This window comes from Apaloderma vittatum, unplaced genomic scaffold (assembly GCF_000703405.1).
Source record: "Apaloderma vittatum isolate BGI_N311 unplaced genomic scaffold, ASM70340v1 scaffold13712, whole genome shotgun sequence".
Taxonomy (NCBI): Eukaryota; Metazoa; Chordata; class Aves; order Trogoniformes; family Trogonidae; genus Apaloderma; species Apaloderma vittatum.
The window spans coordinates 2840-18098 of record NW_009703171.1 but is presented as its reverse complement, the minus strand read 5'-3'; the positions used below and the strand labels follow the sequence as shown (position 1 = coordinate 18098).

General features: G+C 40.6%; 1 protein-coding gene across 1 annotated transcript in view; it reads left to right on the top strand.

Moving 5' to 3' along the window:
• Nucleotides 1–12239, top strand: part of LOC104270238 (PH domain leucine-rich repeat-containing protein phosphatase 1-like) — a gene marked incomplete at its 3' end in the record, with an annotated part of 37934 nt that extends 25695 nt beyond the window's left edge. The window contains exons 5-10 of the mRNA XM_009864540.1: nucleotides 2158–2304; nucleotides 2815–3045; nucleotides 4400–4602; nucleotides 6217–6277; nucleotides 8195–8290; nucleotides 12084–12239. Of these exons, the coding sequence (XP_009862842.1) occupies nucleotides 2158–2304; nucleotides 2815–3045; nucleotides 4400–4602; nucleotides 6217–6277; nucleotides 8195–8290; nucleotides 12084–12239 (894 nt within the window). The remainder of the gene's footprint in view (nucleotides 1–2157; nucleotides 2305–2814; nucleotides 3046–4399; nucleotides 4603–6216; nucleotides 6278–8194; nucleotides 8291–12083) is intronic.
• Nucleotides 12240–15259: the final 3020 nt, after the last annotated feature.

Below are 15259 nucleotides of genomic sequence, written 5' to 3'. Positions count from 1 at the left end.
TTAGTTAATTACAAAAAAAAAAAAAAAAAAAGATTTCTGAAGGCCCCAGAGTCTGCTACTTAGAGCATTCTTGTTTGTATTTGCAGTTGACTTTGAGGGAGATGTGGGACAGCTGTTCCACCACAGAATCACCCCACGTTTCAACACAGTGTATCTGTGGCCTAATCTACAGTTATCTTCAAGATAAATGCACGACTGTGTGTTTCAGTTCTAGGTTCAAGATTTTTAAGTCCTTTCTCTGAAAATAGAGGAATATGAAGGTATAGTGTTGAAAATATGCTGCTTTTTTTTCTTTTTTTTTTTAAGACTAGAAGCCCTCATTAACATCAGTGGCTTACCCTAGCTGCCTTTTTATTTTACAGTTCTCCCACTAGAGATACATTAGTTGTTGTTTCTTCACAGTAGCTTTTTTTTTTCCCCCTGCAGCAGTAATTTGATTGCAAGATTTCATTTAATCTCCATCTAACTCTGTTTCAAACTTCTTCTGCCTCCAGCATGGCACAGGGTGTTCAAAATCTGTGCTAACTCTGGCTATGATTTTTCTATTTTTTTTCTTCTGTCATCTTTGCACCAAAATACCTATAGAAGGCACAGCATCCCCTTGCTTGCTGCAAGCCTGTGTAAATGCGTGTTTATAGCCTGTATTTTGGGGTAAAATCCACAAACCCTATTGAAATACGATACGAAAATGCTACTTACATTGTTCATGTTGAGTTTTCATCAGTGACGTGAGTTTGATTTAAGCAATGCTAAATGTGTGTTCCAGTTGATTGCAGTAGCTGGTAAGGATTTTTAAGAGTCTTTTGGAGTTAAAACTCTTCGCCCTTCTAACGCTTGATGCGTTTTCTGTCTGTGTCTTTTGATCAGGGGAGGACAAAGTGCTTTAAGAATGTGCTGGGCTGATGCAGCAGGTATGGATGGACTGGCACATGCTGTCAGCGATTGCTTTCAGGGGCAGTAGCAGCGTTCGTAGGTGCCATTTTGCTTCCATCGCTGTGTTATATAAAAGCCTGCTCGCACAAATAAAGGACTTGAGCCTTAACGAAGGGAAAATGAAGTCCAAATAAAATGTTCTGGTGTAAACCATGCCAGAAAAGAAACTTCCTCCCATCTGTTGGAATCTGACACAGATCTTTTCATTCATCCTTTTACTTGCCTTTAGGCATACCTCCCAGCGGTTGTTAGGCAACCATAATAATGTTGCTGAACATGCAGGCTGGCTAATTGGATTGTCCCTTTCTTGGGTTTTTTTGTTCAAACAGTCGTGGTCATCTTTAATAAGGCAAGCACATGCAAGTTGCTTCGTTGGCTAATGTGACAAACCAAGGGGCTTTTAACAGTTCCATGACATGTCAAGGACAAAATTCTGAAATCTCTGCGAGCTTTGACATTGGACTTAATCAAGAGCAGAAGAATTTGCCTCTATGGCTACAGAGACTGAATTCTAATTGCTAAATTCTGCTTTAATTCAGCACATTTCCCAGTTGTATTCAAACCAATCTATTCCAATGAGAATTTTTAGCTGAAAGGCATTATCAACTTACATGAATATGTCTGAGCTGCACCACAAAAATCTAGTGTTTAAATAGGCTGAGAATCTCCTGCACCTTGTAACTAGTGTCGTTAGGATAGTCTTACTAGCAAGAAATATGTTCAGAAAAGTAGAAATACTTTAGTACAGAGTGAGGGGTGAGGTGCCACAGAAGTGACGTATACCATAAAGGTGGCAAAGGTTTTATGCTTTGTTAGACTCATAGGAAAATATATTTAACATGTTCAGAAGGGCCTGTTTCTCTATGCCGGCTTTAACGTGAGTGAATTCTTGCAAGTGGTATTGAACTTCATAGAATTGTAGAATGGTCTAGACTGGAAGGGACCTAAGAGATCATTTAATCCAACCTCCCTGTCATGGGCAGGGACGGCTCTCAACTAGGTCAGGCAACACACAGGGACCGAACGGGAGTCGAACCCATGAACTTGAGCATGTAGTAGTTTTCCTGGTTGTTCTGAGTATATAAACTAAAAATGCATGTAATTTGTGTTTTCATAACCAAACTTACTGTGTATTAATTATTACAGGCCAACCTGGTCTGGTTTATACTCCACTTATTTGTACTCTTTTTACTAAATTTTTTATTTTTTATTATCTCATTGTAGATTCACCAAGTTGAAGAGCCTTAACCTTTCGAATAATAACTTAGGAGACTTCCCACTGGCAGTCTGCAGTATCCCAACCCTGACTGAGCTCAACGTGTCCTGCAATGCCCTCAGAAGTGTTCCAGCAGTTGTAGGCGAGATGCACAAGCAAGTACTTTCTTAAAACTTAGTGTACACACAAGGCAACAAGCAGTTTCAAGACGGTAGATAATCTTGGTAGGAGAAGCAGCTTAAACTGAGTGGGTTTTGTCAGAGGAGACTTGCGTGTAGATCTGCATGGAAGCAGTTGTCAGCTATGGGTGGAGGGGAAGCAGCACACTGTGTCTCGATCCCCAGCAACTGACAGGGTCACCTTCACAGTGAAGATGTTTAAACCTCCTTCCTGATGTGCTTCAGCCATCACGCAAGTCACAGTTCTGGAGATGTTTGAAGATAATGATGTAACTGTCTAACGCAGCCAAGGCTTTTAATTTCTTGTTTGACATCTTCTGTAATGCATGTTAAAGTGTTATTCCTTGACATTTTTCTTTCTCCTGCCCTTTTGTATACTTTATGTCAGCATAACTGCTGCAGATCTGTGTGTTTATAGGAAGGAAATGCGATTTAACAGGTCACTCACTTTCTTCACTCTCTCTTCCCCTCCCCCGCTTTTAATAGCTTGCAGACATTTTTGCTGGATGGCAACTTTCTCCAGTCCCTTCCTGACGAATTGGAGCATATGCATCAGCTCAACTACGTGAGCCTGTCCTTTAATGAGTTCACTGACATCCCAGGCGTGCTGGAGAAGCTGACTGCCATGGATAAGCTCTGTATGGCAGGAAACTGTATGGATACCTTGAACCTGCAGGTGTTAAAAAGGATGCCTCATATTAAACACGTGGATCTAAGGTAGGGACTTGGAAAAAGGTGGGCAGGAGGAAAGTGTGTCTAGATTATTGGTGGCGAAATGATTTCTCCTTGGCTGTCAGAGTAGCCCCTGGGTATGAATCTCTTGTGTTAGTCCACTGAACCGTGTTTCTGGTGGTGTTATGTAACTCACAGCACTTGCCGTGACAAGCACTCTTCTTTGAGGAAGAGGTAATGTTTAGGTGGATCAATACATAGGGAAATGAGTTGTGGGAAAATTAATGTTTACACCAAAAGATCAAACAAAACAGAGCCTGGGACACTGGTGATTCCTGCAGTTCTTGCTGCACTGTTAATATAAATGGTAGTCCCTGACCAAACAGCTTCTGTCTGAAGTGTTACAGGTATGCAAGATGCAGAATAGGGCAGTGGAAGGATAAAAATAAAGACTTTATAATTTTGTGGTATGTTAAAAAGTCTAGTCCACCATGAATAACGTTATTTTATTGATGCCCTGGTTTTTTTATTCTTACGGTCTTTGGGGAAGCTAGATTCTGCAGTCAGCTAGACAAGGCTGTTTGCCCTAACCTTTGCTAGGGAGGCTTAATGGGCATGCAGAAGTTACTGTACTGACTTCAGTGTTCTGGTCAGAGTGGGGAATTTGAAACTGAACCCTTTGAACTGCTCTACAGTCTCAAACATTGCTGGGTTATAGATAATCTCCTTCAGTTGTAACTTCTGGGGAAGTTCCTGGGTACTGGCAGCATCATAGCACTGCAGTGAGGGTGTGATAAAACCTGTTTTCTTTATCTGACAGACCCACTTGTCTTGGGGTTTTGCTGGTTTTGTTTGGTTTTTTTTTCAACACTCATTTTCAGGTCTCTGAATTTAGTTGCTGTGGAATATGGTGACACAAGAGGCGAGATATATAGGAATTCATAAATTTCAATTTGGCCTTTCAGTAAGCCAAGAGACTCTAATATCTGCAGGCTGCTCATATCTGCCAGACTTTTCCAGCAGATGCTTATGATAGGCCAGCAGGAGCTGTAGAGGATTTGTTCTTTCTCTAAGCTATTGGGCACAAATAACAGCCAGATCATCTTTTATTTTTATAGACATAATGACAATAATACCTACCTTGCAGAGCTTTTTTCAAAGTAGCTTCGCAAGGAGCTTGGTGTCATCGTTCCTTTGTTGTTATGGATAGAACAACAGAGCAGATCCATCCTGCTTCTAAATTACCATAGCAAGAGGAAAATTTTTAAAATCAACCTTGATCAGAACATGGAGGCCTGCTAGTTTAATTCAGGGCAACTGATTGTAGAGTAAGCATTGGTATGTCAGTAGGAGCCTGCCACAGAACTACACTTAATCTCTTTTTTTTTTTGTCTGCAAGATTGAATTCAATTAGGAGATTGGAGGCCAGTGAAATAGATTTTCTGCATCATGTGACCCAACTAGATCTCAGAGACAACAAACTTGGGGAGCTGGATGCAACAGTTTTTAACAACGTTGAAGTGCTACACTGTGAACGGAATCAACTGGTAACCCTCAAAATCAGTGGATATTTTCTCAAAGCGCTGTACGCTTCTGCCAATGGTAAGTGCTTTTTCGGGGCAGACGTGGCATTGTTCATCTGACTTCTGGTTCTGTACCTGGTGCTCTGTGGGATGCCTGTGGAGTGCAGGATAAGTAATCAGGAGGAATCAGGAGGCTCTTGACATTGACCCTTGGATAAAAGGGTTTCAGATGTGCTGTGTCATGCTACTGACAGTTCTGAGCTTCCGAAGTGACTTTGAAACCTCCAAATCACTAGCTCAGTGTTATTTGAGAGTTGTGAAAATCTTTAGAATTTGGACTGAAATTCTCTCTGTCAGCAGGGAGAGGGGTTCTTTGGGTTGTATTAATGTTGCTTTACTAAGGCAAGGAATTTATTGCTTCTCCCTGGAGGTGAGAAAGTTTGAACAAGTGACTGTGAAATGAACTAAAACAAGATACATTTTTTTGCTTCTGTGATTCTAGCTGCTTACTCTGGACAGAAAGCTACAAAATCTATGATGAGTAACTTCATTTGTATTTTATAATAAAAATAATGCAGCCTTTTCCAGTTGAATAACTGCTGTGTCCCATGAGTAGTTGTTTGTTCTGTCTCTGGAAGCTCCTGTTACTTCAAAATGATTTTCACCACCATTTTTGTTTGGAGTGGTTTGGTACGGAATAACCAAAATGCAAGCTGAGAAAGCTTTGAATTGGATGAACAGTCTGAACTGCCTTTAAAAGGCCGTCATCCTAACGATATCCAAGCCTGGGCCTTCATTAATTATTCATGCCAGGATCTTTGTAGCTGAGAAAAGTTAACATAATCCGAGCATGTGCTGCGCAGTGGGAGCTGAGAACCCATGAACCCTTATCTTGCAATCAGCTGCCTGTTTGGTCTTGCTGTTCCTCCTGGCTATCCTGTCTTTGCGTCCTCAGCCACCTTGTTTTAGTCTCATCTTCTAAAGGAGCTGTGATTCTCCTTACACTTTCACTTCAGTGGATTTTTACTAGGCTTAAATAAATGCCCGCTGGTTTTGTTTCAAGCTTAATGCTAAACATTAACTACTTAAAAACCTTAGGTTATGAAATACTATTGAAGCAAACAAAGTATAACATTACTAGCAGTAATTAAGACACTGTGAAAGGTCTGTAATACTGCGTGCAGCGAGGAACTCCACAGAAATGCAAAAGCTCGTGTAAAGTGCTGAAAAATACTCTGGATCTTGCCATGACCCGTGGGACTCTGGGTTGGGTGTTCCGTAGCTCGCCGTTCCAGAGGGGAGATCCTCCCTTCCTGTGCCTGACACATTAATGACCAGTGAAAAAAAGTTAGAGTAGGTTTGTGACAGACTGCTCTGGGCAGGGGGGGTGAATAGCTCTGGGACAAAAAAGGAATTATGAGAATTTGCCATGAAACTTTTAAAATCCTCCAGTTTCTCCTCTCTGGTTATGCTGTGTCTGTCACAGCAGGTACAATGTAATATAGGAAATGTATTCAGACAATAGAGAAGCAAAACTCTGTGTACAAAGACCCAGACCCTCAGAAATTTTTTAGGTTACTGACTTGTTCTGAAACCCCTGGGTGTTAGCTGTTTAAGGTAACTATTATGGATCAGCCATTTAGGTGCAAATCTTTATATCACCACTTTTGGTTTTGTATGTTTTTCCCTGTAGAACTTGTTCACCTTGATGTGTATCCAGTTCCTAATTGCCTGGCTTATATGGATATTTCTAGGTAAGAGTATTTTTTTTCCTTGGGTGTTATGGGTTAGGACTAGGCTGGCCTATAAAATATACATCAATGAGGCTTATGAAAAATTACATTCACTGTTATTTTGCTGGGAGGGCAGGAATTAGACCATGAGATATGAGAAGCCTGAATGATTTTCAGAGTTACAGGATGGGCTTTTTTTCTACTGGACAGTTCTTCCTTATTTCCTTTTTATAAATTCACTTTTTCCGTTTTTGCCTTTAGCATTAAAAAAAAAAAAAAATGTGCCTTAATAGTGAAAGAGAGTTTCTCTGATTTGAGTATTTCCTGTCTTAGAGAGATGTAACATGATGATTCAAACGTGCACCAATATGAGACATGTACAAAAATTTTTTTCTGGATATGTCTATGTCAGAAGCCCGGTGTAGGTGACGGTTTGATAGTTTACTCATCAATTCAGCAGCTCCTACAGCTCGTCATTGTTCTCCGCAGCCCTGGCTGCTGCAGAGGTCTCTGCAGCTGCCTTTTCAATGCATCTGTAAAACTCATCTTAACAAGGGAGGTGGGATAAGGAAATAAATGGAAAAAGGGGGTGGTTTAGTTTGTTTTACAATTTAAGGACTGAATGAGGAAAAGACTTAATGCATGTGTTTGTCTGCCTTATTTAAGGAATAAATAATCTGCATGTTGAAGTAATAATCTCATTCATTAAAAAGCGTTCTTAAAGTACCCTTAATCTGTTCAAGGTGATTGTAACGATTAGTGAGTTAACCTGGGCAAATAGCCATCAGCTTCAAAGTTTCATCAACCTTGAGTTACTCGCATTGTGCACCTAAATGTAAGATATAGTATGACTAAGTGTAATTTACTGAAAAGCATTCTTCACAGAGCTGTGTTTTCCATTTAGCTGTAAATGGAATTAATGCAGAATACATGATCTTGATCACAGACCCTTTTTTGTGCCTCAGTTCAGTGATGGCATTGTAACTAAACGGGTAGGGTGTCCAGCTTCTTGGCTTACTTGGAATTTCTCTCTGTTTGAGATTAAAAAGGAAGCTATCTGAGGGTAAGAGGGGTTAGTTTGCTACTGCATATTTTGGTTAAAGGCTATTGCATGAATAAGCTATGGGATAGAAGTACATGAATAAGCATGAACATTGATTTTATGTTCATGCTGTGTAAGGGTCCTATCCCTGAACTTAAGTCTGCGAGAGCCTGAATATTATTTGATGCCCAGTTTTGCATCTGTGTGTGCTAACTGATGTAGTGGTTCTATGTATTCTCCATGTGTTTTGTGCTGCTAATGTTTGTCTTCAGGGCAGGATACATCTATGCCCCACTGTGCCTAGCTGCATGTTTTCAGTCCAATATATGGAAAAAATTACCTCTGAGAACTTAATTTTTAGAAGGGTTGGTTTCTGTGAAGACAAATGGAAGGAAAGCAAAATGCTTGACTTTAAAGATACACTAAAAAAAAAAAAGATTTGCTTTACTGAGCAAGGTAACTGAAGAGTGGTAGAGTGGGGTTTAGAATTGAGCTTATGGGGCATTGAAAAAGGTGTGCTTCAGCTGTGTAGGGCGTGAATATCTTCTGAGGTGTATTCCACAAATTTTCTCCTCCATAAAGAGACGTCTTCATTCTTGATACCCTAATACTCTTTAATACTTCTTCCCTGACAATTTGGAAGCAGCTTTTGCCATTTACTTAGTGGCAGCACATGTAGGGAGACAATAAGGCTATTAACTTTCTTGCCTCCTCGCCCAGGCACTTGCTGCACTTGTAGTGCCCCGAGAGAAGGAGGGGTGATACAATCTCAGAGGAAGCGTATGTAGCAGATTTATTTCCTGCAGGTATCTGTATCTGCCTTCAGGCCATATTCTTAATAGTCTTTACATCTCGATTATTGTTTAGTTACACCTCTTTGTGTTCTTTATTCATAGAAATCACCTGGAAAACCTGCCTGAGTGGGTGTGTGACAGCAGGAAACTGGAAGTGTTGGACGTTGGCCACAATCAGATACGTGAGCTGCCGGCCCGGTGAGTCTTGCAGACCAGTTGTACAATGTGGAACAGGATAAGCAATTCAGAAATAATTGCTGATTCAGTGTTTGGCTTGTTCCAGTGACTGTCAGACCCATTTTATCTTTTGTTTGATTTTATTTTTACCTTGTGGGGTGTCGTCATGCCTCAAACTTCCACCCAGCCTTTCTTCTTTTACTTTCATGCAGAGAAAGCAATGCCTTTGAACTCCAGGTGGAAGTTTTGAAGCTCTTCATGTAGCTGTTCAGGCAGTTTTTGCCCTTCATTTTTAATACAGAATATTAAATATTTACAGCCATAACTTTGCATGACAGTTTAGAGAACCAGAACTTGTAACTTAGTTTCCTTGGTGCCTAGAGACTCCAGTTCACAGCCCTGTTTGAGTGAAAAAAGGATTGAGATGAGAAGGTAAAGCCTCATCAGGCAAAACCTCCTGCAAGTAGACTCCGTGCAGCGAAGGCAATTGCTCTCTTTTCCAGGAGTCTAAACTTGGTAACTACAAATGAACAGGAAGAAATATAGGAGTTGAGTTTAAATAACAAATGGCTCTTACTAGTTTCTTTCCTGGAGAGACCTGTTCCAGGTGAGTGTACTGGTCAAGTGTTGAGAATTTTTAAGTCTCTGACTTCACAGAAAAGGATCTGTCATTCTTGGCTGCTCTGTATGCTGCAAAAGATGTGAAAGAGGGAGAACATACTAGGCTCAAAGGGTGAAATTGCGTAGGGATGTGCAGAGCCATTGAAGATTGTAGGCAACTAGTATATGATGAGCTATCAAATACTTTTCCTGCAGTGCTGAACAGCACAGAAGAGCATCAGAAACCAAAAAAGATAGTTTTGGCTGGGTCAGATGAATGTGCCATATGGTGTAAGCTGGCAGTTTTCGTGTCAGAAATGGGAAGAGAGTTGATTTCAGAAATGTGGGCAGAATAGGATGCGAGGAGATCTACCGAGCAAACTAACGGGCTAACATGCAGACTATTAATCACTCTCTTTTTCACACAAAGTGAAACTGTGCCTACTCAGAAGGTGAGGGGAGCAAAAGTTCATTCGCCTTTCATTTGCACTTCATAACAGCAAGGACTATCAAGGCATACCGGATATCTCTGGAAGATTAATGATTAGCTGAAATTAGGTACAGTTAACATCCCACTTGTCTCTCCTGCCATCTTATCATTAACCCCAGGAAATACCTTATCTTTGAAAGCTCTTCTTTGTAGTATGTGTCTAGGTAGCTTAGCTCCTAATAAGTCAGCTCAGTTGTGGGGCCCAGTTCAAAACACGGGCTTTGAACATATGTTAAACTTTAGGGAAATTGGGGTCTGGATTCAAATGCCAAGTGTCTCAGGAGTATAGACCTACTGTTAAGTATTGGGTAAATACTAGTGCCCGGTAAGTGCATTCATGTACACTGCTGTGTGCTTTTCCTTCTACATCAAATATCACTCTGAAAACCTGTGCAATGAGTGCGCAGGACTGTCCTAGGAGGATTCTTGCAGTTCTAACCACAAGTGTTCGAGCGTGACTGACCAGTGGCAGTTTCCTGGAAGGCTGAAGGTTGCACCTAATCTAAACAAACTACAGTTGATGCTGTGTGGGTTCGCCTCTTGAAACAGAAAAACAATCCTTGAAGACCGAGAGTTGAAGCAGTTGAGATAGAGGACTGTGTACTAATGTTTGCCTCGGAGAAAATGGGAACAGTGTACACTGGGCTGTAATGCACCCATTTCTGTTCTAAAAGTACTGAAAAATAACGAAAAGGGTGCTTATTCTTAGCTATGAGGACAGATTCATTGCCCTAACACTGACATTGCTAAAGATTCACCAAAGAAAATGGAAATGCTTCAATTAAGAGTTGCCTAAATGACCTTGCTGCCACCATTGAACAGACGTGTGTTTCTTTTTTGTTCCTTTTTGTTTTCTAAAAAAATCTATTCAGCATTGTGTCCTCTAGAACAGTTATTAAAGGAGTTCATTAAATGCTTTCACCAAGCCATGTTTTCTCAGAAGATGCTGATGTTGGATGAAGTGTTTGTCCTTAGAAATATTTGATCTGTCAAAACTTCCAGTGGGAAAGCTGCCCATAGGGAAGAGCAGTCCCAGTGTCCTGGTTCCCCACCCAGCTTGAGAACTAGGTGTCCCAGGCTCATCATCAGGAGTTTGCTTAGTTTAATGCTGGTGTTTCATCTCCCTGCAAGCAGCCCAGTTCCTTTGGTGTTTGGATAATGTGGAAAATAAGAGAAATCAAGCAAACAAAAAAACCCACCTGCCACAAATGAAGACTTACTGAGTTCTTCTGAATTATTTATAGGTTATATTGTCATAAAAAAGCTGATTTCTAAGGGGTTTTTGCTATGATTTGAACATTTTTTTTATTTTAAAATAGCACTGCCCTCACCCATCCAAAAAAACTCTGAAGTGATACATTTTTTCTGGAGGTGTCAATCAATTCTGCTTTTTCCTATAATTCTTGGTGTTGATGATACTGACCAGTCTTGGTTAAGAAAGGAAATAGAGATTTTAAAGTAAAAGTGGAGTGAAACGTGTTTAAATGACAAAAATGTAATAGATATGCTTATCACTGTTATGGAAAGTCTTCTGAGCCTGTGTTGAGCCTTTGGGAATGATAGGGCTGGCTGTTGACTTGTATCCACGGTCATAACACAGACAATCCAGCCAACTGAGATAACTGTTAATGCTGGCACGCAGATACGGAGCATGACTCTATCTGTCAAGGGGAAAATACTCAGCATACTTCACTGATTATTTTGGCACAATAATCCAATGACCTGATGTATTGTAGGGAAGGGGCAGGGAGGCTCTTTATGTGTTATCTGGGTCATTGTAACAGAGGGAAGAAGATTTTTGCTTTAATGCTGAGTAATTTGCGAGTCTTTGAAACAGGTCGGTATGATGCACAGGCTCACCAGATTAAACAGTACAGTAGTGGGAATGGAAGACAGGTGGCATCTGAAGAATAATCTTTTTTGTTAATTTGCTGAAAGTGGTTCCCATCCGAAGTCAAGAGTTGCTCCATTTTTTAAGTCTTTGGGTGCAGATTTTAAACTCCCTGTTACATTGTTTATATTGCAAATTTTATTTTTACTATTTCATTAAAACAGCTGTTTGTCCTTGTCTCCATGTTTCGCTGTTCTTCCTCTCCCTTTCTCCCCGAGCCCCCCGAAAATGGGGCGGGAGGATGGGACTCCGGGTCATCTGTTGCTTGTAAAAGCTCAAGAAAGCAAAGCCGATTAGATAAATTTCATTCGCTGTAAAACTGGAGAGGAGGCTTTATGTTTGCCTAGTATTAACAGAAAAGGAAAATGGGGGGTTGGGCATTGCATTGGATTATGAGTCAGCACATGATTAAAAGAGCACTATGAAGCCTGTGGGGTGACTGGTGGTTGCACCCACACTTCTGAAGTTCTTCCATTAGCTTGGGGGGGATCTGTCATGCAGTTTTCTGCCACCATTGTTAGCAGTTACCTCCTTCACTGATTGTGCTTCTGTATTTGTGTTTTACACAGTGCGATAAGATAACCTTTTCTCACTACTTTCACTCCTGAATCATCCCTAAACCTCTTTCATTGTCTCTGAACAACCTTTTCAAGAAGTTGGTGGAGAGTGGGAAGACATTCTTGGATTTGTGCTTAATTAATACCATGTCTGCTAATCAGCTGTCTGAATCACTTTCTTGTGATGAACTGTGATATTGCACGTAAATTCTCAAAGCAACTCTTCTTTTTATATTTTTTTCCTCATTTTTGGTGTTTATTTTTTTTTCCTCTAAGGTTGTTTTACAATAGCAGCTTGCGTAAGCTACTGGCAGGACATAACCTGTTAGGAAGACTACCAGATCGGCTCGAGCGAACGCAAGTGGAGGTCCTGGATGTGCAACACAACCAGCTCCTTGAACTGCCATCTAACCTGCTTTTGAAAGCAGACAGGTAAATATTAGGAAGTTTGATCTCGTCTTACACGTAAGGAACCTTGCTTTGTGTGTTACTTCCTAGCTGAAAGGGTAATCTGAGGTTCCCCTAATTAGAAAGTTGCCAAGCCTTGTGTGGTAAAAACAGATGTCTGCCCAACTCACCAAAACACATTCTTTTTTATTCTGGTTTTGTTGCCTTATATGGTTGCTTCTTTTCCCCCACCAATTTTTTTACACCTACTTGTTGAAATCTAGCTGTAAAGTGAAGCACATGCTATTTTCTACTACATACACTGAGATGGGTTAGTGGCAGTTTCTTTAAATACATATTTCTTAGGCATGTGTGATGGAGTGTGAAAGCTTTTTTTTCCTCCTTCAGTCAGAGGCTAGAACTTATTTATATCTGTCAAACAAAACAAAATCTGTGCATAAGGCTGTCAGAATAACTCAGTTATTCCTCTGTCCTTGCCTTGTGAATTTTCTTATGCTTTTCAAATGTTCGTCACTAAATTAGCTGGTGTCACCACTTGATCTGCTTTCTCAATTCTTATTTTTATGCTGCTGTTTCTTTAGTCCCATAAACCGTTCTTCCTGGGTATGAACATATCCTGTAAAGTGGCTGTGATTGAAATACAGAGCATTGGTAGTCTGGGGATGGTGGATGGACTTGCCCTGCTTGGTGTCAACGTTCCTTCCACCTCTGAGCTTCAACGTACAGTCATGGGATTTCTGAGTGCTCAGCCCAGGCATAATTTAACAGACAGTGAGGTTGTGTGCTGTGAGGTTTCGTTTCGGATCCTAGATGTGACAAAAGGAACGCGTGGTTCCTGGGCTTTCTTGAGTGGTGGAGAAGCAAAAGTAGTGGAGATCTCAGTCACGGCTCCTCACCCAGTTAAGAGTGTTGTGAACCCCCCAGTTTATACTGGTGTTCATTCTGTTGTGAACCTATGGTTAAATTTCCTGAGATTCTTAGCACTGGGAGTTGGAGAATTAGGTCGGTGGTTTACATTGTTTCTAAATTCTTAATTTGACTTACTCTTGAACAGTAATGTTGGGAGGAACCTACCATTTACGTTCAAACTTACATTTCAAAAGGTGAACTTTACTAGGACAGGGATTTTGTTCTAGAAACCAATGTGACATTTCAGCCTTGATTTGCTTTAAAGAAGCTTTAAAATGATTTTTGTTGGTGTTTTTTTGCATCAGGGTTTTTTTGTTTGTTTATAAATTAAAGACTACTATTGCATACCTCATTCAAGCCTGTGTACATTTCCACCTTTGGAATAAATAGATTATCAGCAAAGTTATTGTGACGTTCATCTACTGTTTCAGTTGGGACTTTTATATAAAAAAATGCAGCCAAAGGCTTGAAGCCCAGTGATGTTACAGCCATAATAATTGTGATCATCTAGCACGTTTCTGTTTAAAAGTGATGAGATTCATAGCCTTTTCATGTGGCAATGATGCTTCACATCAGCAGCTATAATTGTCATATGGATGACTTTTCAAACTATTGCAATTGAGATTGTATGAACTTCAGAAATTAAACCTTGTAAAAAGGTGTTGGTTTTTTTTTTCCAGGAAATTGCAAAATTAGGTCAAAACTCCCCTATTTATCGGTCCTAAGTTGAAATTCCTGTCTGTTAACTTGGAAGGGAAAGAAACATCTAAGTTTCAGAAAGCTGCTGGCACCTTCAAAAGCAAAGAAATAAATAACTTTGTAAAATTTCTTTTAAAAACAAGGTGTAGGTCTAGGATATAAATTAGTGGAATTTTGGCAATGAGAAAGAACCTGACTTTTTTGTGCTGTAGATCATCTTTCTAAACTGAGCTACTGAACTGTAGACAGCTTTTCTGGTAGTGTGGCGTTTGATGGGGTTTTTTTTTTGCAGGGGCTTGGGTTTTTTGTTCTTTTTTGCTTAGTCATTTGTTTTGCTGCTGTGGGTTGGCTTTTTTTTGTGATACCAAAATTAACAAGTACAGGCTAAAACCGGGGTTGGGGGTAGATTTCTAGAAGTTTGCTACAAGGGTGCTGAGAAGGGGTAGAATGAAAAAAATACATTGAAAAACAGTACTAAATGGCTGACGCAGGCTTGAGATTTTTTTTCCCTTCTGCAGCTTTGATGTTCAGCAGCTTTCGAGCAGTACAGGGCACGTGTTTTCAAAGTCTTCGATGGGTATTAAGAAAGTCACGTACCATTGCAGGAGATGAGCAGAGCTTACCTGTTCTGGCATCTCATCACTGCTGCAGCCTCCCTCGCCTCGGATGAGAGTAGAAGCAGTTGCCTTGGGTGGGGTTTTCCCTCTTGTTCTCTACCCCTTTACTGGTTTGGACGGCTTAGCTTGTAAATGGTTTGTCCACACTGGTGCAAAAGTGTTAACTGTGAAAGAAAAACAGCAGTGCAGATCGGTGCACAGCGTCTGAGCTTTAAGTTTGGAATTTCCTACAGGAAACAAACCCATAGAATGGTTTGGGTTGAAAGGGACCTTTTAGGATCACCTGGTTGCAAACCCCTTTGCCGTGAGCAGAATCGTCTTTTTATTTTGTTTTCAAATGTTTGCATCTGTCAGCAGCTAAGTGTCAACAGAAATGGTTCTGGGCCAGGGAAGGCTGTTCAAGGGTTTTGTTTTGTTTGGTTTTAAAAAGGTAAAATGCTTCTCTGCTCCAAGCATTCCCTGGGAAGCACAATCTGTACTGCCAGACGTGCCAAGAGAACTGGCTTTCCTGAGTGGTCTGTCACGGTCCCTACCCAGCGTGTAATGTTGGACAAATCACTTTCCCTTACAGAACCTTTATCTCTTCACAAAATGACTTACCTTTTGCAGCCCTGAAAAAGATTAGGTTGGTTTTTTTTTTTGGAAAGGTACTCGGGTCTGTGCAACTGACAGATGATATCTTGTCTGGATACAAAATCTCATGCTGTAAATTCTAAGTGCGTTCTCCTTCTCCATCGTGAATATTTGACGAAGTGGGTGAGAAGTGCCTTGGGCAAACTTCAGCACAAGCACTGGTGGGCTTTGACATCTAGAACATCT